Genomic DNA, 24,237 nt, shown 5'->3' on the forward strand with positions numbered 1-24,237 from the left:
ATATATAGAAGAGAGAGAGAGAGAGAGAGAGAGAGAGAGAGAGCTTCCCCTTTCGTCAGAGCGACTTTTTTTTACTTCAGCTATTCTCTAGCCATCTCCCGGTTCATTGTGTTGCTGCTACTATATGTGCAACGATCCATAAAACTTCCTCAAGCTATGCCGGCCCCTCTCGGGCCGGCCTAGCCTCTGCCAGCATCGTTCAAGGGTGCTCAATAGTTTAGAGCTCGGCCACTAGTGTGCTGACTGTTGTACGCTCCAGGCGTAGCTCACGCTATGCATGCGACGAAAACGACTACGAAGCGGAATGCCATAGGTTAAGGCTGTTGCCGCTTATATCTATGACGATTCGGTTTGGCGGCACATCACCATCGGCACGACGGCACGCGCCACCTCGATGCAGCGAACCCGTCTGGGTGAAAGCAGAGAGTCGAGGCGATGATCGCATAGAAAGCCGCTCCCCCCTTATAGACGAAGTGTTTGTACGCGCATGGTTCTAACTCTCAGTTCGTTTCTCGAACGCTGGCAGCCAGACGGTCGCTGACTCTCGAGCTATGGTCTCGCGCGCGTTGTTGGGCCGGACTTGTGACGCCGTAAGCAACCGCCACAGGCCGGGATCGGCAAAATTCGTGCGTGAGCCACTGAGTAACACCAGACAGGGGGTGACTCTGGTTAGGTAGAGATCGGCGCGGATCGAGTCTGACTGGATGCAGCCGGCTGCCTGTTTAAAATAGATAGAAGGAAAGCTGATAATGGTGGTGATGCCGTTGATGTCGCGCGTTAGTGCTAGTCGCTCGTGGCCATCTGGCGAATAAGCGGCATAACAGCAACGCCGTTGCCAAACGATGAATACGCAACAGTGTCTTCGATATGGACCGTACTGTCTTCTTTATTAGCTGTGCTGGGAGAAATAAAGTGCTTGAAACGCAGGTCGTAACCATGTCTACAATCAGAATGACGAAAACGGTAAAGACTGAGCACATGAAGATGTGCAGAGCGTTTGGTGTCGCGTGCTCGCGTTAATAATGCTAAATAATCGCACACTATAGAACGTTAATTCGGCCATGCTACAGTATTCAGAGCAGATGCAGAAACATTGAATTAACACTCATACGGTACGTTATTTATTTAATTACGGTACGCGTTAGTTGACAAAATGCGACAGTCCTCAAGAACCCGCTCGAATTCGCATCAATAGCGTATGATGCAGACCTTCGCGTTCACGAAAACATGTTCGTGCACTGCACGAGTTAAAGAGTTTGTTTAGAAACTTAAACATGACGGAGCCAGGTCTTTCATAGGTAGGAGACTTAAAGCGTTCAAACACAGTTCATGTCACGTACACGAAAATTGCACAGGGGGCTTATTCGCAAAATACAAATGAAATTCGGAACGTTGCTGCCTTTGGCAACATATTTAACTCGCGCGAGCGTAGTTAAATCGAAGAAATTTTTGGGCCTTGTAATTCGTACATATGTAATATACTAGATATTTAGCCGGCTTCCGATATATATATATATATATATATATATAGTACTTCTGAACACTGATAGTATTCAAATGCATCTTCAATTCTACTAGAAAGCGAGTTAGGCTTTCGCCAAGAGAAACCTGCCACCGACTTAAATTCGGTAGGCTCTGTCCCTACGTAAAACGTGAAAGGTGAACGTTATTGATCATCAATGCCATTCTCTGAGAGACCGGAACAGCATGTCTAGTTAATTAGGCTGATCGCCGAATGGGTTCAGCTTTTCAATTTCGATCCTCACTGGTTAACTCACATAGCTGTTGAGCGTTCAAACATTAAGTAAGTAACTACTTTTTGTCATACCGAAACGCGACGTTTGTCTGCGTTAAATTTACGAGTAAAGCTTACTATGTCTGAGTGTGCGATAGACTCTCGTACAATTTGCTTTTCCTCACATCGAGAACTTGTCACACATACAAAGAATTTAATAAGAGTGATTATTAAATAGACTACGAACCTTTTGTGTAACCTGTCGTTGTTCCAGCAGTGGGCAGTCACATTCGGTTATAACTTGGGATCACGAAATCAACCAAGTATTCCAAAACAACTTAGTTTTTTCCAACTCGACAGTGACAACTGTGATGAAACAATAGATGAGCTTCTAAAATTTTCCGATGATCGTTAGCTCCTATCTCATATAGCCATTCCTGCGGTTCGTTACGCTATTTTTCGCTCTGTTACATACAGGGTTACTTCGCAAATCATCAGCTTCACCTCTCTACCAAGTATATTTCGTAGAGGATTTATTTCTGCTTTCGAGTTTCGCTTCGTTTTAAGCTTTTTCTTAAGTGTCTGAGCTGAGTAAATCCTATCTTCACATAGCAAGCGATTCAAAGGCTTCACTGAAATCTCACAAGGTAGAGATGCTAATTTTTCGAAAATCGCATCTAGTGTACAGTGTACAGACACGCGCCTCCGCAGCCGAAATTGCCACAGACGCGAACGAGTTTCACACAAACAGTGAGGCTGCTTCGCTGTGTCATTACACGTCCCGTAGTTCGGTCGAACTATCTCACTATAGTCTTGTGCTAGACAAACAAACGTGGAGCAAAAAAAAACTCTTCGCCCGATCCCCGCATAAAGCAGGAATGTATACCAACGCCTGCTGCGCGAGTTAGATGAGAGCCGTTCGCTCACCGATAGTACAGTCGCTGCAACGGAGCTGCTGGTACTAAAAGCGTCTGAAAATTGCCGGTATCTAACCCGTAGTTGGGTTTTGGCAGAGCAACACAGCCTGGCGCCTTATGGGAAGAGTCAGGATGGTGAAGCGGAGAGGGCAGTCGTGGGAGAGGGAATCTCGCTGTCCCAGTTGGGAGATGTTTGGCAGAGATTTAGTAGGTAGCTGACCCTGTGAATATTTGATGGCGACAGGCGGAGGTGAAAAGCTCCAACTGGGCCGAAATGCAGTGAAGTCCGAATAGAGAGCTCAGGATGTAGAGAGGGGAATGAATTATAATAAACACTGTAACAGGCTTGCGATAGAATAGGTTTGATATAGCGAAAATATAAATGTTGCCGACGTCATGAAGTTTTTATAATAAGAGGGGCCATCGATTAAAAAGATGAATGCGGAAACGGTCAGGAGATGACGGCAGTGTGAGTTTTGACGTCTGATATTGCTATCGGGCGTTGCTTAGGATCGCTAAAGGCCTTGTCCACTATGAAACAGAGTGTGTTTAAGCTCAATCTAGGTTCAAGATCACTTCTATAAGTTTAGAAAGCGGAGGCATCACCATTACTGGAATAAACTTATATGCATCTTGGGCGTTTATTGCTTGAATGTTCGGCATAGCTAGATTTAGTCTCGAACTATCTTGGATAATATATAGTAAGAAAAGTTCCTAACCTCGCGCTAGAGATTTTTCTATTTTCTCAATTTGTTCATATGAGCTAGAAGACTAAATACACAGATTTTTGTACTGATATGAGTTCTATGGTATACATTGTGGTACCATTGACGATCTGAAAGATATTCTAAATTTTTCTATATTTCACGTTCCGTATTTTCGTTAGGCATAGCTTCAGACGGCTGGCTGTAATCAATACAAAATCAAGCGCTTCCAAATTCAGTTTTGATCCAAAGCGATTTCGAATTTATTCCAAGTTTTATTAGATCAGAGAAATCAGTTTGCTGACGACGGCGCTGTTATCGCCGAGTACAAATGACGCTAAAACAGTGTACATTTTGCCGATTATTATATATAGATATATATATAACGCACAAAGCTTTACTCTAATATTGAGAAGTTATTGAGCCCTACCAGGGCCTGCATTGACTATTTTCTCTTATCGGTGTACACCGCCGATATTTTATCCTATAAAATATTTACTAGTATTAGCAATCTAACTGTGTCAGAAAGTTGAGCCGTAGCCAAGATAATGCTGTTATGAAAAAAGAAGATATTTAAAAAAAAAAAAAAAAAAACTGCAAATCTAAGGGAACCAGAAAGAGTCAGTGAAATCAAAAGACAGCTCAGCTCATTGACAATGAAAGCATATTTATTTTTGGAAAAACATCCTCTATTACAATCACGGTCCTTGAGCAACGAAATTATGGTCAAAACTAGCTCAGTATTAAACAATGTGAAATGGAAACATAGTCACAACAAAATAGACTTTTATTTTGTATACTTATAGTATATTGCCAACAGCGGCGTCTACTGAACCATCCACATTTCTTATACCGACCTATTATGTATTACCGTCGATTACTCATTTTAAATGCGGGCATTAAAACATTGCCCAAAAATTTCGACTACCGCGAAAAACAACACTTAGCAGTTTCTTCTAAACCACAGAACTCGAGGCTTTCGACGGGAACAGCCTTAAAATAGACGTATTTTATTTGAGGCATAAAGAAGTGTCAAATAAAGTGCGAATCCGTATGACTGCATCAACCGCCGACTTCTTCTTCGCGTATTTTGCTGTGGTTTTATTAGCTGTTTCTTTTATTTAGTGTACTTTATCGTGGAAGGAAATATTTACTTTATTTGATACAAATATCGCTTGCAAGTGTATTTTATTTTAGAATTGAGTAAGCTAAGAGGAAGCATACAATGGATTATCGCTAGGTCTATCAGACCATAATAATAATAATAGTTGTGCGATGCTCTTGAGCGAAGAACCACTTCCTGTCTCGCACTGAATTACTGTGAAAGTAAAATTTTTAGAGTTTTCAATGGAACGCTCCCTAAGTACACTCTATCTTGAAGCGTGTAAATGAACGAACATGCTGAAATTGCAGATGCACAGTAGCCTGTGCCGTAGGAGCTTACCGAGTTGCTACAGAAGTTCTGCTATGGTCACGTGGCAACAGGGTAGTTATATGCGACACAAGGGGGCGCTCATTCGTTAATCACGGTCTTTCTTCAATTCCCAACGGATAGAAAAACCCGGGGTATTTAAAAACAGTCGGGGTGAAACTAATTAATAACAGCACGATTGATGAAAAGCTTCATGATGTTCTGAGAATAAGGGAGAAGGCCAAGCTTCGACATTTATTAGCGATCTGGTCCTGTTTTTTTAGCTCTTTCCAAAACTTGATTGTACCGCGACGTTGATTCTGACGGCAAACATGACTATCCTTGAGAAAAGGTTCCATATCAGGAAGTTGAATCTGCTCGAATATCGCATGAGAAGTCGAAACGAGCCATACACAACAGCCATTTGCATAATAGTTCCGATCCACCAGATTCTGCAAAACAAGAGAAGATAATATTACGTTGAAGAGTAAGTTTTCACGTTTTTTTTCACAAGATTTTTTATTCCATTCTCTTTCACTTGTTATGTACTTCTAAGCACTTTGTTTGTTCGATCACCGTACCATAATGACATTGTGTTATGAGTACGTTACAACTCGAACTGTGCCAGGTGGAAAAATGTATTTTTAACAACTTTTGTACTATGTATTTCGTGAAAGGGACGGCTTATGAGTAGTTTGCTAAAATTTAAAATGGTATCCGGGGCCTAAAGGATGCCTCCATTCTAGAAGACCCTCAGAGCTTGATGATAACTATCGCAAGTCACGTTTGAAAAAAACGGCCGACAAACAACTTGAGAATCGGTCCTAAAGATGGGCTGTAACCACAAGACCGTCGCTAAATACCTCGAATCCCTTAGGTTTCTATAGGAACTTGCACTTTGGCTACCTGAAAAACTCTTTGAATCCGATAAGGGATTGTGTCTCAATTTCTCTCCCTAACATCTCGCTTGGTGTCAAGCGTCGCGCGGCTGCAATGATTGATTTTTGCATAGAATTGTCACCGGTGTCACGAAGTGGTGTTTATATGTCTAGATGAACCAAGGATTGGGTAGGTGGCTCCAAGAAAGGAACCGAGATTTAAGATCCAACCAGATCTTCAGCAGACCTCTAAGGGCCTACTTCGCTACTACGAATTGCTTCTTACGAACCCATAGCCCAGCTGCATTAATTAGGTCTTTAATACAGACGAGGACAGGTTCTATTACTCTATGTGAACGCACGGCCATATACGGCATACATTGTCAAAGCTGCCTTCCTGCACTTCGAATAAAAGGTTTTGCTAGAACCTCTATAATCTCTCTCAAATCTTGCTTTAACGGGTTTTCATTTTTTTCGTTTACTGGGCAACCACCTTTGTAGACCTACCTTTTATATGGATTAACAACTCAAACATGATGAAATAACTCCATTAAGACGAAACCTGCTGCTATCTGGCGGCATCTATTCTTTAGTAGAAATATGGAAAAAATCGTGCATTTTTTTATTTTTTATTATATATATTATAATAATATGCATAACATAATTACTTACTGTCCCAAGAAAAAAACGTGATGCTTTCTATTCAGTACAAAAGTCTCAAAAACCTATTATTCAACCTAATCGAATAAAAGATTATGTGGCGATCGCGCGCTTCACAATTAGGAAGGATTATTTTTTGTCTCATGCATGTAGCTCTGGGAGCGATGCTTTTATAAAAAGCTGTAGTTTATGTTCATATAATAATATAGATTGTATAAAGGAATTGTTTTTTTTCTACAGTTACCGTTACTCCCAAGTTGTAGGCTAATTATCTATTCGATTCGAGCTACTCGTGACATAAACTGTCGATCTTTCAGTTTGTAAATGATCGATCTGGGAGACGTCATTTTCCCAAAAAATAAATGGACGCTATATTAATTAGGCAGCCAATTTGATCTGTCTAATTTAGATATGCTATTTTTCGTCTCTTTACATCTTGTAAAACAAAAACTCGCAGATACACTTCCGGTTGGTTCTGGAAGAAGCGAACTCAAATTTTAGCTATTGCTGCATCTCAAACGGCAATGTGTCCAGTTACGAAGCCAAGAACTATCCGTTGCAGTTTCACGCTATTTGCTAACCGAAGCTTTATACACTCACATGCTCATGTTGGTAGCAACGATTCCAGTTAATGTCAGCAGGATCAGAGAGAAACGTCTACCGGGGAACTAAACGGCAGTCGGTTGCTTACGACCAAGTGGTGTACTTGCATAGAGCAAGAAAGTGACGACGTCGTTCCGTTATTTCTTACAGATGGATACAACGGTTACCATGGCATAGGATCTATTAAAATTTATTACATGACATTATGACTAGTTGTTCGGAGCTACCAAAACACTTTCGAACTACGTACTTCGATCATGCAGTACATATTCTTATCAGAACCTCGGCTGTCTACCACTATAAGTTAATTAAGTGCTATGAAAAAGTGCTGAGTTTAGAAGCAACGATATCTTTCAGTGCTGAATGTTTCAACACCTCGTGATTTAGCTTCTGCTTCGAGAAAACTGGTGAAATAAATTGAAAATTAATAAAAACAATGACCAAGGCGGTCCTTAGTAAAACGACAGTTTTTTTTTTGTTCTATTGGCTCAATCATCTTAAAAATGAAAATTAGGACGCCAACCCGCTAAATAGTTCCGGATAACCTTAAATATTTAGTACCGAAATTGATCGCGTGTCAGTTCTAAATTCCTCAAGTATCATACTTAATTGCCTAATCCCTGCGGCTAACCTTCCCACGATCTTTGTGTTAGTCAATGCTGTTGTTATCCGTTGCATGTCCTCACCTTCCCTCGGCCTTTTCGCCCTTCGCGGCCTGCGAGGTCAGGTCCGTCCACGAGGGTCCCCGTTTTTCCGGGTATTTCTCACTTCCCACAGGTTTTCGCTTTGAGGTGCTAATGTCGTGACACTTACTTCCACCTTTGCTGAAATTCCCATATTTCAGACAACAAACAGCAGTGCTCCTCATGCAAACACACAGACATTCGCGTACAAAAAACGTACCCAACCGTACAAGCAAACGACACGTAGGAAGGACGAACAACATTGAACAAACACGACTGAACCCCAACTACGAAAGCTCCGCAACGAGACGGTGATTAGTGATATTCTCTATTTTTAATGGTGTCCAAGGTAGATAATAGTAGCTGGATGCCCAATAGATTACTGCACAGTACCCGATCGATGAGAATAATAACTTAAAACATTTAAATAAATAAATAAAAAAATTTAAAAAGAAAACAAGTTGTAGGCATTCAAAAAGTTTTTCTTTAACCAAGTAAGCAGAACATTTAGTAAAGAAAGTAAATAAAAAAAAAAACGAACAAATGTATATATTGTACAACTACCGCAACATAAGATCGATAAGTAACGAAATCACACTAAAAGCTGTGTTAAACAAGCAAATTGTGGATAGACAACAGTGTTTCTTAGTGAGATTCGCTCATCTGAAACACGACTTCATGCCGGAATAAAACATAATAACATCGACATTGTCAACTTGTGGCAATAGCACGCAGAAAAAGATTTAATGGTTCTAGGAAAATCTTACCTGTTGAGTTTGGCCCGAGCCGCCGGAATGGTCGAAGGATCCTCCTTAAGGACATATTTGCGTACGCCCAATATGTATTGCTCGAGGAACGATAGCCAATCCATCGGTCTGCCAAAGCAAATTTCAATTGAGAGCCATTAAAGAATCTCATCATTGTCGCACATTTGCTCAGTAATGTATCTACAGTTAAGACAATTGTGAATGAAACAGTATCCAAAGATGACCACCAAAAAAGCGGACACATGAAAATGGTTAGACTCGTATTTAAGGCTGTAGCAAAATGTAGTCCCCTGTTGTTTTGTAGACTGAGGTCATACCTGATATCGAAGTCAAAGTCTTCTCTATCTTTTGGGTGTTTTATGTGGTCCAGTAGATTGTGAACGTTGTCGATCGAGAACTCCCATTCGTGTGTCGTGAAGTACTCAAGAATATGCATGGCTCGATGAATCTTTCCATATACCTCGCCCAAGCTAAGTGGAAAAGCATTGCATTAGTCTCATAGCCAATCAAAGTTTTTTTTGGCACATCTATCGTCTAAGGAAACTAGGTTGAAACAACTTATTTTATCTATACTCGCATCGCTTGGCTTAAAGTTGGATGGTAAGCTCGACAAGATTTGTTTGTATCAACGTTAATCTTTAACGTTAATTTCTACATTTTTAGAGATGGAGCGTTAAGAAACCGGTTAGTTTAGCGCGAAAAATCACAATACTAACTACACCGGTTGTCATCTGAGCGTTACCGCTTTTGTACTAGTTGGTATGAAAAAAAAATAACTAACATAGGCTTGCGTCCGAACATAACCGCGAACGAGTCCGCTATGAATGCCGGAAGTGAATGATCGAGTGCCATTGCGATACGGTTCCAAAATTTCGACTCTTTGAACGAACCGCCGGGGTAGCGAAAGATTTCCATAGACGGATTGGCTAAAACGATTGGCTTTGAATACTCGAAGATCTGTCTCCAGGTCAACTGATGAAGAGGTCCAGTGGTACAGTTTATAACATACGGTGATACGAATTTCTTCTGTGAGCAATACCAAGCCGAAGCGACCATCATTCGAGTGACCAGATCGACAGGATACACATCAGCTACACTATCAGGCCGAATATACATTGTACGTAGTACACCTTTGCCAGTCTGCAAATAAATTGAACGTGCAGAAAAGTACAATTGAGCATGACTTGTTTCGGCTGACCCTCCGCTTAAACACCATGCAACTTTCGGCTCTAAGCTCTATTTGGGCACTACTGAAAAATTTAGTATGATTTATGTGTTGTTTTTATGGACTGAATGTTTTCGTGTACTATAATGCCGGCTTCAATAAGCATAATGAAAAAAAAACTGATTTCGCCTTACTGCTATAACGAAGCCGGCGGGCCCGTTAAAGTTATCGACCCAGCCAGCAAGTGGTTCCCTCCAGGCAGCGGTTACAATTGACGGCCTTAAAATGACTATAGGTATTCCCCGTCCTTCTTCAACGAGCAACCTTTCTGCTAAAGCCTTTGTGTAGTGATATGTTGACGGTCGGTTGTCCATAATAACGGAGAGGCAGTTCTTTGCGGTTTCATCATCCATCCATTCGGATGCATCGATAACCTGTAAGTTGATCAGAAAATGCGTTTTTTTTTTTAGTTGATTATGATTATTTGGAATAAGCAGGGCCTGCGTTTAGCCAAACGAGCTCTATTTATATTCAATCGAATATGCTGAATATCGCTGAACTTAGACTGCCAAAGGTACTTTGTAATCGAACTAAATAATAGGGCTAGACTGTGTTTCACGCTATCGTCAAAGGGTTCATAAAATTAACAAATAATGTAGTAATGGTACAATTTGTTTCAAAATTAATTTCTTGTTAGAAAAAGTACCTAACGTAAAGGCTCGAAATATTTTTTTAGTATCGATTGCTACTCCAGATCCGAACAAATTCAGCAGGAACGTATTGACAAAGACGTTGTGGCATGCTAAACTAATATTATAGAGGTGCTCAGAGACGTGGACTCCCATGCTGTATGACACGAACATGAATTGATGTTTAAACAAATAGATGATAAGCTAAGGTTGTAATAACGTGTCTACCTAATAAACCTGAGAACACTTAGTGATGTAGTCTAGGTTCAAAATCAAGTGTAGACTCGTTTGGGTTCGTGGTGGACGCTAATCGTCTGACAAAACAACAACTGCCTAGGAGTATTGGTAGCAGACGTAAAAAACGTGTACGGTACAATGTTTGTATTATTGATATAAGTAAATAACTTACCTTCTGATAATGGATCTTCTCATCGTAGACTTCTTCTCCGACGTAATTTCGATTGCAGAAGCAATACGCTGTCGACACGTGAACGAATGCTGCGCACGATTTCAGATCGCGACAGAGCTCAAGTACCCGACGTGTACCAAGTACATTAATGTCGATGGCTTTTCGCAGCGGTTCATCAAAGCGCACTGAGGCAGCTGAGTGAAATACGATGGAGACTCTTTCAACTAGTGTTTTCCTATTTTCTTCGCTGAGGCCCAAACCATCAGCGAGAATATCGCCTTCAATAGCGACAACTTTGCTTAGAATACCGCATTTTCGCGTCTGTTCAAATATCTGTTGGTTAAAAGAAATACAAACGAAATTATATACTTTTTGTTTATCTCTTTTATACTGTTTCCTGGTACAGTTAGAACGAACCCTCATTTGTTACTCTATATTTATTTTCTGAACAACGGGCATAGCAGTCACAATTACTCGCGAGCAATTACGTAAAAGAAGTTAATACTGCATCCCACATTTTACTACTGGTGAAATCTTTTCGTTGGTTGGCAACCTTTTGTTTTCAAACAATTCCACCTGCAAACCAATTCTTTGTCATTTTTACTGACTCGCTAAACGTTCTATATGTACGACTATGTAAATTCTCTTTAACGTAATCATAACAAGTAAAAATGCCCTCATTCCATACCGGAGCTTCAAGGACTTTTTCCAGTCTCTGTTGAGGACTCTCGCTATCTTTGCTACGTATTAAACAGTAGATATTGTCAAGACCATGACATGATCGCAGCAGTTTTTCCACGAGAACTTTGCCCAGAAATCCCGACGCGCCTGTGACAAGAGCTGATTTCCCGCAGAAGAAACTTTGTATTGGCGCTTCGGTCGCGGTTCCGTTTGACGTTCCCGCGACGGCCATCTTTCGATTTGCCATCTTGTTAAATTCTAAAATTGAACCAATTAGTGAGCAAATGAGCTGTTATAGGAAGACACCTAAATTAAAATCATAACAAAAATACGAAACACAAATGTTAGAATAGAAATTTTAGAATGTAGAACAAAATGTTAGAATAGAATAGAAGATGTTTTTTTTATTGTTCTAATTAAATTATGTTGTAGTAAACTTCCAGTAATATCATAGGTCTAATTAACGTGAACTATGCTTAACTGAGAATCCCACGATATGTATATAACCAAATAATGTGTTGTTTGCATTTTTCATTAAAATAGACAAATGTTCACCGAGTTCGAAAAAAAAGGAAGATGAATTGTTAAACATAATGCCATGTCCATAATATATCCATGTTTATCAGTGTTGCATACACCCGATAGCCGGCTGTAATCCGACTTTCGAAAGAAAAGTAAGACGACCGTATCAAATGAGTCAGCCTAACCGACCCGAAGGCGGCTTCAGATATAACTTACTTTCCTGGCCTCCGTCGACGCGTGGAAATCATTGCGGATACCCGCGTGTGCTTCACTTGATTGCTTTGGTCGTTTCCCGTTTGGTTTCAGCGTTCTAGAGAACTGTGAGTCATCAAACTCATGAGGATAAACGTTTCGAACACGTTATGAAAGATTCCAAAATAACTGCGTATCATGTGGCAACTCAAAGCCTAATCTTTAGATACCCAATGGCTATTTCTGGTAGAAAACAATGATTTTGCAACGAAGTGCAATAATGTTCTATGGTAAAGTCCCTTATTACAGTGGCATTTTCCTCGTTAGTTCCAATATGTTTTTGCGATCGCTGTTGACAGTTGACTTGGTAAAGAAGCTTCGCATGTTGCCGGCGGTAATGCATAGCGGTGTACAGCCTTTTGCAACAGTTTGAACAGCGGCCTAGCTACTGACTACTATGGTAGGAAAAAAAAGCGATCATATCTTTGACAAGATCTTAGCGCCTTTGCTGTCCCACAGGCACAACAAACTAATACTGCATTTATTATTTCCTTTCGTGTTTAGCATACAGTCTAGCCTTGAGTCTAACGGGCCACAAAGACGCTTGAGCCGATACCGGTGCTGCAGTAAGTTCGTCGACAAACATTTCGATGTGAACTTCGTCCACTTTCTCGAAAACTGTCCGCGTTGCCCAAATGGCGCACAGGTTGGGTCTTTCAAAACCGAATTTCGTGAGTTAGTCGATTTTGCGGTCTAGTCAGCGTCTTCGCATTGGATGAAGTATCAGGCGACTGATGCGGTTAAGCCGGGAAGAATTTTAGTTCTATTTGAATGTTGACGAATTCGATCGCTGATTTGTTGCCAGCACGATGCCAGTTGTAAATTATATTATAAAAAGAGTTACTATATGTTTAGAAGAGGCTCATTAATTGTCGACGAACCACGGAATAATCTCCTGACATTTGAAATATGAATTGAAAGTTAGAAGTTGTTTCCATAGGCATCGAACTTCTCGGTATTTTGAAAAATAGTTGGCGATACTCAGTACTCTTCTACGTTCAAGGGTAGACATGGTCAACGGAGAGAGGTTTTTGTTAGCAATCGATTTCACCTGTCATTTGCCTTGAGCGCAGCAATGTCAGCTTTAATCTGCCTGTTGTCGGCTTCGACAGGCATTATCGTTTGACACTGTCTCTCCGCAATTGCCATCGTAACCTTTAGTTCCTCTGAAATAAGCTTACATTTTTTTCGCAGCTTCCTGTGCCACCAGATGTCCCTTTGTGGGTGTAGTCTCTGTTCGGATACGAGGACGTTTGCTCGTTGGCGCATTTCCATTTCTAAAGTGGTCCTTTGCGGCGCAAGTTAATTCTCTAAGAAACAAATGATGGGAATCTGCGATTGGATCATCGTTGCAAATGTCTGCGAGGTACATTGCAAACATTTGTTCCTAGCTATTTCGGATACGGAGGAATGGCGCACAGCTTTTTGGAGGCTGCCTCTGTACGATTCTCGGTGCTGCTCGAAGCGTCTGAGCTCACCTATTTTCTCGTCACATAGAACCTAATAGTCGAATTGTGCCTGTATGTCGTACGCACAGCAGTCATGTCATCTCGTGTCATACAACACAGTCACGGTTCAGGGCTCGTTGTTTGAGATCTCAGTCATAACAAGCGTTCGAGTTAGATTGGTGGATCTCTTTGTATGCTCTATGTTGGCGCGGACCACAGAGATGATAGCACGTAATGATTCAGGCCAGGGGCTCACTTCCTATTTAGTAGCACACGGAAAGCTAAATATATATCGTAGCAGCTCACAGTGACTTCAGTCGCTCTTATCGCTCGTCTGCAGACCCTCTCTTAGCAGTTCTATAATGCCAAAGTCATTTTTTTTTGTCCTAAATGAGGAGACTGGGATAAGCCGCCCGAAACAAATTTTTCGAGCGTGTATACCAAAAAACTTGCTAGTGACAAGTTCCGTGATAAGTTCATCATAAATTCTCAGTTACGAAAATAACAACTAAATCACAAAATCGACTAGGCGCAACTTGTATCTAAGTTAGGAGTTAGCCATTAAATACACGGGTACGAAACACTTGGACCATTCATATTTAAGCCGAGAGTGAACGTTGAATGTTTTGAATCATGTAGCTTAGAAGGTCCGTTAACTACTATACTGGATAATGTAACTCGTAAGTTTTACCAGCCCAGTAACGTATTTCTCGTTTGAATAATATCTGAACGTTGAATATTTGATTAAAATGTAGCTTTTTTACGTAGTACCATTGTCCATTTGCTTCTGGTCATGTACCTCAATGACAACTTAGCTGTTAAAGTGATATTCACAGATCGAGCTATAAGCTTCCTTGGAATTTTGTTAGATTGCCAAATTTCCACTCTAAGCCTTCTTCAATATTAGGCGGAGTCAACTCAGACTGCCATAATGTCGCTTAACACTCCGATGCGAACCGCATAAATAACGCGTATTTCCACTCTCTGGTCTCAACCATCAACAAACGATCTTCGAATTATGCCTCAGATCGCTACGTTATAGCATGCCCTTCGAGTTACCTTTTTATCAACACTTGTTTGAGTAAATGATCGCCACCCTTTTGCAAAAACGTTTGAATATTCTACAAGCATCCGTTGACTAATGATCTGGAACGGCAATTAACACTACATCCAGCGCATTTAAATTACCTTAATAACAACCTGAACAGCCCCGATCCCTCTTGTGGCTGGAAATTAACGTATGTTCAGGTATCGAAATCTTCTAAGACCAGTCAGCAACAATACAAATAAATCAAGTCTTTCTAATCAGATGATCTTGTAACGCACTTGCTCTGTTTCATGTTATCCATTGAAATATTAGGGATATTATAGTCATGAAGGTTATCCTTAACCTTCAGACGGTCAGGGATCCTACCGTATCGTCACGATCACTGTATACGCTTTCCGCGTCAAATGATTCCGCATCTTCGTCTATCAAACAATGTTTACGGGCAAACACTCTGCGAAAGTTTCACCTTCACCCATGCAAGGGGGTCATTGCCGCTACGGCCGAATTCATCGTTAACCACAGAAAATAGCGGCTACTTTCAGTGGCTTTTGCCGAAACTCACTATCTACATGGGTTTCCGGTTGATGAGATATAATAGGAGAGGACACAAAGGAAAATTTCGCTTTTCACTTGGTCTATCACCGGATGTGTGGAGCTTGTCTGAACTTCCGGTCATGTCTAACCGTTCTGGAGTCTCTTCCGATTACAATCGTGAGATGCGCGCACTGGATTTCGTACCGACGGAAAATCTGACTTAGTATTTGCAACTTTTTGCACAAGATCGGTAAACGATTAGTGGATATTTAAAAACAGATTATTGTTCAAAATTGCTCTTAAGATCTGTTACATTGCTTTAATTCTCATTACTTACTAAACTCGTAAATTGGCAAAGTTCGCTTAACAACAATGTTTAAGCAATAGTGTTCTATATTGTTAGCAGAAGTTAAAAATGATAATTAACAGACCTACTGCAACTTTTACAATTTGGAACCGTGACAAATCCTAGTCTTTTCTTCGCTTTATTCTACCCAAAAAAAGTTCACAATCTGTATCAACATTCTCTGCTCTTGTATCGAGATTTTTTAGTAGGTCTATTTATTCTTCTATGACATACGTTCGCGCGAAATACATGAATAAGTGAATTTTTGTCAGAAAAACATTCAAGACAGAACAAAGTCGTACTAACTCTTGGATCTGCAGTACTTTAAGATAATCTCCATAGTATCCAGCTCACTATTTTATAGTTATGTCAATGAAACGCGATTCATTGCCAACGTGGTTTAATTGAAAAATATTTGACTGTACCTTGAATGATATCATCGTTAAGTGAAATCAACAAATACTAACTAATAATTTAGGATTGTTCTATTCGTTGGGTAGCAAGGACTCAACACGACGACAAATCCGACTGCTTTTCTAAGAACTAGCTGCCGCAAGAATCATTAGCCATTTCGTACGTAGACAGTTCCTCTGTGCACGAAGATACACTCTTCACCACGAATACTTCACGTGGAATAAACCCATTCAACCTTCGTTCAGTACAGGGAAACTTTGAGCTGAAGGTATCTTAAAGGCTACCTAACAAAAATCGGCCCGGATGCTGTATCAAGATGTCTCGGTTCACGACGGAGCATAACACCACTGGTAATCTTCGCAGATCTTTTCTTGTAGGGAAGTATAGCTTTGTCAAACGACGAAGTAAACAATAAAAGAACAAATAAATGTCTGCAGAAGAAAACATGTACGAGGGTTGAACTCGCTAGCTAAATCAATTTGATCTGTTCGCGAATTTTAACCTTTAACAGAAGCATCTGTGGACACTGTCGAGTGTACCGAGCACTCGAAAGTTGTGGTATTACTAAAAAAAATCTTACTCCTAAGCGAAACTGCCGAGCGGTTGGTTGTTTTTACAGTCGCCGGATGAAATATTGCAATACCGTTAAGGCCATCAGATATCGCGCCTCGTAATGCTGTAGTGGTAACAACTTAAACTTACATAACACACTACGGGATATAAACTATCGAAACGTTTATTCAGATATCGCCCATCCGAGAGCCTTGTGGATCGAGATGATGATTGCTACCCCGATGAAGTGACATTAAAGCTTTGTCATCGGGGAATTCGGAATTGTGCCATGGCTAACATTGTAACCAGATCTCATGTTGACACTTAATTGCTCATAATCGTTTCAACAGAAAAAAAATCAACTATAGATTAAAACTATCTTTAGTGTCTGCTCATCACCATGTCGCACTCGAAACTTTTTGATTGGTGCCGCAGATCGTTTGGGTAAGGCCCGGCAAGTACCTGTTTTGGTGGTTACAGTAGCTGTGGCATTAGTAGTATCAAGGATTCAGACCTCAATGACTGCGTTTGATGATGACTAGTACGTACATTTTATGAGATTTTAGTTAGCAGCAACCATCAGATATCCGCAAAATGTGGGCAGGCATCGGATGTCGCACGAAAAATTAAGGACAACGGACCTTTTCTCTCATTTCTCATTATGGTTGGTACTTTGTCGACACATTAACACAAATTATGGTTATGCATCTTCTCGTTGTCTGCTGCTAAACACAGACACTACACAATCTGTTTATGATGTGCTTAATAAAGAACATTATTTAGGCTAAAGTAACAAAGGTTTTCGTGTCATTATAAACACACTAGCACATATATTTAACCAGCCTACCTGTGAAGAAGTTCGAAAAGTTCAGCCAAATTTTCCAGACAACTTAATAATATTTAGCTTTAACTATTCGAATTCACCTTCGGTACTATTGCTGTTGAGCGTTGTTTCAAACTGCTGATGGTGGTTCTTTCTAACGTCGTGAAACTAACAGCTCGTTTTCGCCCATCACCGTCTTGATATTGGTGGGAAGTTAATTTACAAATAGGTGAGACAAGCATCGTTTCCAAAGCTGTCGTAGTCTGTGCACTGGCCTCTGCGAATTGGAGTCAACGACAACTGAACTTTTTAAGGCTACGAAGACATGTACCGTGTTTTATGCCAAACGGGCAGAAATGCCGATTGGCCTAAAAGGCTTGGAAGGTACTAAACAAATCGTACCCGTAGTCTCTTCACCTCATTACGCCCTACATAGCAATAGCAAATACCTCAGTCTATATGGTGGTATCGAACAATAATCGCCTACCTCAGCCTGTTTAAGTTGTTCATCCACATCCAGGTCTAAACATATCAACTCACCCTAGCTAGCCCGCAGCCTTATGCTCCACAGGTGCTATATGATCGGTTTGTTATGTGAGGATGTCTAGTTTATACATACATTTCGAAGATTTAGCAAGCCGGTTTTGTTGCCATAAGCCTTGCCTAACTTGTCATACAGATACATTGTCATAAAAACGTACGGTCTCTTTGCCGTCTACGTTCTCGTCGTTCTCAGACGCTGCGACAAACAGTGATCATCTGCATTCTAGCCGACTCGAAAAGCTTACTACAATGCATTACAAATGGACATATAATTGTCCGGATTTGCATTGCTATCTATATTCAAATGTTTACAAACCTGTACGATTCGCGCAATAGAAAATCTGATGCCGCATTTAAGATCTGCTTAAGCCGGTCTGGGCTACATTTGATTCCCAGATGCAGTGCCTTTGATTCGATTGTTGGCTCTCATCCGCAACTATTAAATCTACACCAATTTGAATAGTATAAAATATATCATTTATATTTAGACAAAGGTTAACCACTTTTACACGGTTACACGGTTCTCGAGCGTCTGCAACAATGATGTGAAGCTGAACCCGGATGAGGTCCGGTAGCCAATAGCGGTAACCAGCAGTCGGTCGTATAGCCGCATTTGTTCTATGCTTTTTAACAGTCGCACAGTAGAGATATCGTTGTTTCAGTAAAAGGAAAATCCGTCTTTTCTACATTAGCGCTTGCCGTGTCCACGGCGTATTCCTGTTTAGGACCAAGCGAAATAGCGAAACGACTGAAGACATCCCCAGATAATTTTTTTTGGTTTTGTTAGTGCTTAGTGTATGTAAGGATTTCTTTGACTACTGGGATAAAGCCCCTGGATCGACTGGAAGAATTCTTTGTACTAGTGTAGTGTAACGTCCAGATTATACCGCAGAGGTGCGCAAACGTAAGAATATTTATCAAAAAATGAATTTATTGAAAAATTCAAATTACGCAGTAAAATAATGTTTTAGTGGTCAGCTCAGTGCACGTTGCCGGTACAGGCTGGTCAGGATGGTCAGAATTTCGAGTGACGAAAGCTGCCTTCTAGATCTATAAAACTGTATTGTAGAAAACCAGACCTCAAAAATAAACATACTTCAAGGCAGTGCATAATTCGCGCTGGCTATACACGTATATCAGCTACTTGCGGCAACAAACATGCACTCTTCCACCACTTTTGGTGTAAACAGTTTCTTCTGGAGCAACAGCGCGTCGTCTTTAGAAGCTCAGTGAAGAGCAGTTATGACATAATCTTTCCGCGCTGAGCGAATTTCCAGTAAAAGAGTTTTTGCCTGAAATCAACGTTCTGTGGTATTTCCAACCAGGTAAACAGACGTTAATGAGGCACATCAAAAGATCCTCAGTCGGGTTTCGATTTTGGGACTTGAACCAAAATAACTCAAAAAGCCATTTTTTGTACACTTAGTTTTTTTTTACACAAAAATTAATAGCAGTTTTAGAAAGGAGAATATTAATTGGCAATTGCGTCGACCAAATCTCCAAGTTCTGAACTTAACGACAGTTTTGAGCTCTAGGATTTTGCGAATTTTTGGCCTGCTATTAATGAGCCATTGTTTAAGCATCATTGATATTTTGTACGTAACGTATTTGAGCGACACTTAAGCGAGCGTACGCACAGAAGGACTACTTTCAAACGTAAATGGTTTAAATCTTGAACTAAAGCTGTGGTCGATTCGCTGCTGGAACAAAACATGGCCGCTAGCATTGATAATTGTATCACATGCAAATAGTTTGCAAGTAGAGTTAAGCGTACAACAATATCGTAGTATTGCTTAAAAATAGATAGCCGCCGCCATCATGCAATAAGAGCCATTGGTACGACCGCATTACACGCTCACTGTACAAGGCACACTTTTACGATGGCTAACTTGCTGAACGATACAGGTATATAATCGAAATGCTTTGTAAACAACTTTGAACGCTGTCGAATAAAACCTCTTTATAACGAATCTTTTGAGGAAAAGTTGAAATCACAGAACGACGCATACATAATAATAAAGTTGCAGATGTACCTCTTTATTCCTTTTATTCCGCTATCTTAAGAATGAAAGCCAACTACATCAGTGTTCTAATTATATGCACAGTTTCGCAGATGCGAGCGTATCGCGGTACAAGTTAGGTAAAGCTGGTGTTGTAGCATTTCTGCTTCAGTGACTCTGACTTTGACATTACGTGCCATACGTTACGTTGGCAAACACGTCACGACCATTGTTTGTTCAGAGTGGGTGCTAAATTCGATCATGTGAAAAAGTCGCAGTGTCTTAAATGATCGATAACGTTCTCGTTTATTACCGTTCGCCTCGTATGTGCTTAGCCGAGAACCAGCGGTTTGCCAGCGTTGCCAGACGCTCTCATCATATTATAGCCAAACGATTTTTCCAACTGCATTTTTATTCCGTTCAGTTCGACTATCGTTATATTGGACAGAAACGCGTCAGAGAATTCTAGTCTTCAACACAGAGACAGGCACATGCCCGTTTTGACAAGGTTTATCGTCGGAAGACTTGCTTTGGCATTCGACTTGGAATCTGCAGCTCGTATAGCTAGAGGCCCATTTGCGAGTCCAACGTGTTATCCGATTTGTCTAGCTTCTAGGAGCGTTGTTTTGTCTTTTATAGAAAAATAAATACTTTCCGAAAACACCACGACTAGTTGCAATATTTAGAAGTGTTCTTGTCGGATCTGCCAGATTCGTTGTCGAATGCTGAAACGAAATCTAATTGTCCTTGGGAGCTTTATTTGGCGTGATCTTCTGCCCGTATCAATTGGTTCAATCAGAGATTTTTGTTTTCATAGACGCTTCAACCCATACTAACACGAACTTTCTAGTAAACATACGTGCTTCGCCGACAGATACACATAGCCTATAACGGGTAACGCTGACATTATAACAAACGTAATGACTGTATTTGTACTTCCGTTCGTTGTCTCTGTTCAGTTGCCTAAGATACGGCTGTAATCAGTAGGTCTCCTTTTGAGCAAGGACTATATGTCGTTACGAAGAAAGTACCCGTCTAAAACAGGTGATATTACGTTTTCAGGCTTTCAATGCATGTTACTTCAATCAGACCATTACGCGTTATCAGCCGATTACCAGAAACGTATCGAATTTAGATTAGACAAGGATAGCACGGCCTTGCCTACACATCCGCAGAAAAAATACGCATGATTAAAACTGTTTACTCTTACTGAACTTAGTGGTTCAAGTAAGAGCTAAATTTAGAAATTTAAAACGAATGTCGAATGCATAACAAAAGACACCGTGGTTAATTTCTTCGGTAAACGCATTGCTGGTGTTGTATTAGTTCTTATCATGAATTGATTTGCGATCTAAAAGAAAAGATTTAAGTTTATATATATATATATATATATATATATATATATATTGTTTGACGGTTTTAAAAGACATGCGAACCAACCAAATGTACTGTTATTTTTCGTATTTCCATTTTACGGCCAGTTATTATCTTTAGGAACAACGTTCCTCTTTTTCGAAATTAACCCATAAGCGGAGTTACTTCCTTCTTTATGGTTTGCGCATATACTGCAGAAGAACGCGTCATTCACTATAAAAGTTCATGGACACGAACAGAATTTCCGTAATCCCCAGATGCGTTCTGGTGTTCATTCGTTTTTCATCGAACACGTCACACAGCCTGACGTTGACAACTAAACCATCCCAGTTAATCATCTACTTCTGTCAAAGGTAAAGTGTGTTACAAGCGTTGATGCGACTTCCTGATTTCGAAAACAAAAATCATCTAGATCGCAACTACGACATTGTTTTTTGGATTTCACTTATAAGGAGTTCGCTTTCGTTATGTACGATTTCTATGTATAGGAAGGCGATAACTGATATATTTGTAGTCTAAAAACTTAACAAAACATAGCATTATTTGCTCGGGATAGAGAAAAATGTTACTACTATTTATTGACTCATCTTTACAAGAGACAAGATCTGCCCACGTCACACTACACAAGTTTCGTGTGTGAAAGAGCTTTCATGTTTCATGATAGGAGCTATATTCAGGTGTACGTAGCCTAAGTAAACAGTATTTTAAGTACAGCGGATACTTATGTATATGAGTAGCCAGACACGCTCGTATAAATTAAATTATTATTTTCATTACAAACATTGTTTAAGTCTACCAAACTTATATCTGAAGTATCCAGGATAGGTAATATATGTGAACAAAAAAAAAACATCTTTGGGACGCGATACTCACTTATGGGTCAGTTTTTCTTCTGTCTGGCTTGAGTTTAACCCCCCCCCAGTAATTTGTCCGTCTCACACCCCAGCAGTGAAGCCAGCTCACTGACACACGTCACCTGCGCACAGGGTTGAAGAAGTCCACGGCGTTGCGTTGAACCACAAGCTCTATTGTCGCTCTAGAAGTATCAGCACCCAAACCGCCCCGATATTCCTACACGAATTTTTCGTACATGAATATCTGACCGTATTTAATTGTAGGTCGTCCTTAGCGCGAGTAACTCTCCTCGTCTGAGAACTTTTTTTTACTTTTTGTGGTGTAAACAGCAAAATTCGTTCAGTTCACCGGCTAACAGAGCTACCGATATTATTCATTCACTGCACAAACACTTGCATATGTGACGGTATGTTATCTCTCGCTGCACGCACGAAGCTCTATCGCCCCGTGTCTTTGCTCCGGCTCAGCTCAGATCCGCCGTAGCTTCGGAGTAGTTCGGAATTGGGTCAGACACAGTCGAACAAACCGCCACGGCAGTTAGCGATGATCTGGCAGTGTACCTGGTTGCTCCTCCTGTGCAAAAGTTTTTAACACAAAAGTGCCTGTTAATTCTTTGACTAAAGAAAGCGGACACAGTTAGGCAGTGATTTCGCCCGCTCTTCACGAAGTGTTCCGTTCCGAAGTCAGCAGAAATGGAGAGAAAGAAGGAAACTCCAGCCATCACAGTCGCCGCGACCTCACCGCGCTGATGATGAATCGCGACGGAGATGTGGCAAGGAGGCTTCAATGAAGAGTGCAGCGATCCACCACAGCGACACTGTCGAAGGCGCCGTCTGGCGGAAAGCACCAAAGCCATCAACAAAGCAACGGTTTCTACAATGATGAGACGCTCATAATTTTATCAAAAAAAAAATAGAGGGAAGAAGCCACCTTCAACCTAGTTTTCTTTCAGGTTGGTGCAGAAAGGGATGGTAAAATGAGTTGCTCGTTGTTACTTTGACTTTAATGATTTCGATGTGTGCAAACAGACTGGTTACATGGAGAAGATTTACTGCAAATAGAAAATGGTTCGTTTTGAATTGCTATTGGATGATCACAGCGTAGACGGGAAAGAAAAGGGAGCCATATGTTCGCTGTGTGGATTTAAGCTGTCGTTCAATACAATGCAATGTTATTATTTATGTAAATCGCAAGGGTAAACATTTCGCAAACGAGTGTACACCATCAGTGGTTTGAGTATACCTGAATAAGGACAGGGGCATTAACAGTTGGATTCCTTTTTATATATTGTCATAATATAGAGGGGGATCATACCCAGAAGAGTAAGCTGTATGTAAGTTTATATAATCTGAAGGTCCTATTATTCCAATAGACGAAGCTTCGTTCTGAAATCGTTAATTAGCCACTTGATCTCACTTTTTTTTACCTTTCTCATCTCTTTTTTTTTAATTTTCTTTTCCTGACCTTTCTAATCCTAAAAATAAAAAATATTCATCTATATAGCTATAGTGGGTCAACCGAATTTTATTCTTTTGTTTAATTAGCATTGTAAACTTGCAATGCTTGTCTTGAAATGTTAAGTCTGACATTTCTAACCTACCACAATTAAAGTACATAGCTCTAAAAGCTAGTATTGCAAAGTTGTCAACTGCGCACAGTTGCTCTTCGATTCTGTTTACAATTGTTTTTTTTTTCTTTTTTGTTAAGTTTCTAATCGTTTTCAAATGCTTTGAGGCATTTTAGCTGACCCCGAACACTTATAACTTAGTTCCGGTGAGAGCGAAAAAATCTTACTACGTAATTCCGCTATGTCAATGCGGCGCAAAGCTAAGTATTCCCTAAGTAGAGAGAAGTTTCAACGAAATATATCTTTTTTATTCGTAACGAAAAAAATGAATACGGAAGTCACTATACAACAATGCCTAGCTCGTTTTTACCGAATCAAAACTACCCTTCATTTTAGACGCCTTAGAATATTCTTTTTTTGCATGTCGTACATAAACAACTATTTTCACTGGTAATAGTAAAATTGATGGATTTGTATGCGCGAATACCTTGAAGTAGTAAGTGTTCGCTTTCTGAGGTGATTATCGTACAGAACCAGAATTTACCCGCTCAACAAGCATGATTTTTACTTTCTCGTTTTTGCTTTTCAATCCGTTGTCCTTTTGCCCAAAGTGATCGGGAGCCACCAAAAGCAAGAATAAGAATATATTTTATTAGA

The 24,237-nt window shown here is 40.4% G+C and overlaps 2 protein-coding genes across 7 annotated transcripts in view; both read right to left on the reverse strand.

The window, feature by feature from the left end:
* Positions 1 to 2,712, reverse strand: part of LOC111262432 (uncharacterized) — a 17,274-nt gene extending 14,562 nt beyond the window's left edge. Inside the window, exon 1 of the mRNA XM_086969109.1 lies at positions 1,983 to 2,712. The gene's annotated coding sequence lies outside the window, so the exon portion shown is untranslated. The remainder of the gene's footprint in view (positions 1 to 1,982) is intronic.
* A 1,291-nt stretch (positions 2,713 to 4,003) lies between these two features.
* LOC111262449 (putative fatty acyl-CoA reductase CG5065) lies at positions 4,004 to 22,681 on the reverse strand. 6 transcript variants are annotated; one of them, XM_022836728.2, is made up of 10 exons: positions 22,032 to 22,678; positions 12,041 to 12,142; positions 11,310 to 11,608; positions 10,622 to 10,954; positions 9,718 to 9,957; positions 9,140 to 9,498; positions 8,676 to 8,828; positions 8,359 to 8,466; positions 7,595 to 7,732; positions 4,004 to 5,219 (listed from the first exon to the last, which is right to left on the reverse strand). In XM_022836728.2, exons 3-10 carry the CDS (start codon positions 11,547 to 11,549, stop codon positions 5,048 to 5,050), a joined length of 1,743 nt encoding a protein of 580 aa, XP_022692463.1. In that variant the 5' UTR covers positions 11,550 to 11,608; positions 12,041 to 12,142; positions 22,032 to 22,678; the 3' UTR covers positions 4,004 to 5,047. The 6 variants fall into 6 exon arrangements, with proteins under 6 accessions (XP_022692463.1, XP_022692461.1, XP_022692464.1 ...); XM_022836726.2 differs by having other exon boundaries at positions 12,041 to 12,157; XM_022836729.2 differs by lacking the exon at positions 12,041 to 12,142 and having other exon boundaries at positions 11,310 to 11,560.
* Positions 22,682 to 24,237: the final 1,556 nt, after the last annotated feature.

Source organism: Varroa jacobsoni, unplaced genomic scaffold (assembly GCF_002532875.2).
Source record: "Varroa jacobsoni isolate VJ856 unplaced genomic scaffold, vjacob_1.0 scaffold_663, whole genome shotgun sequence".
Lineage (NCBI taxonomy): Eukaryota > Metazoa > Arthropoda > Arachnida > Mesostigmata > Varroidae > Varroa > Varroa jacobsoni.

Bases quoted from the DNA above. Each gene is read 5' to 3' on its own strand.
- LOC111262449 (XM_022836729.2), bottom strand. From the start codon at position 11,549: ATGGCAAATCGAAAGATGGCCGTCGCGGGAACGTCAAACGGAACCGCG. The intron at 8,467-8,675 runs GTATGACCTCAG...TTGCTTTGGCAG, and splicing joins GACTTTGACTTCGATATCAG to ACCGATGGATTGGCTATCGT. The intron at 5,220-7,594 runs GTGAGGACATGC...CTTGTTTTGCAG, and splicing joins GGCGAAAAGGCCGAGGGAAG to AATCTGGTGGATCGGAACTA.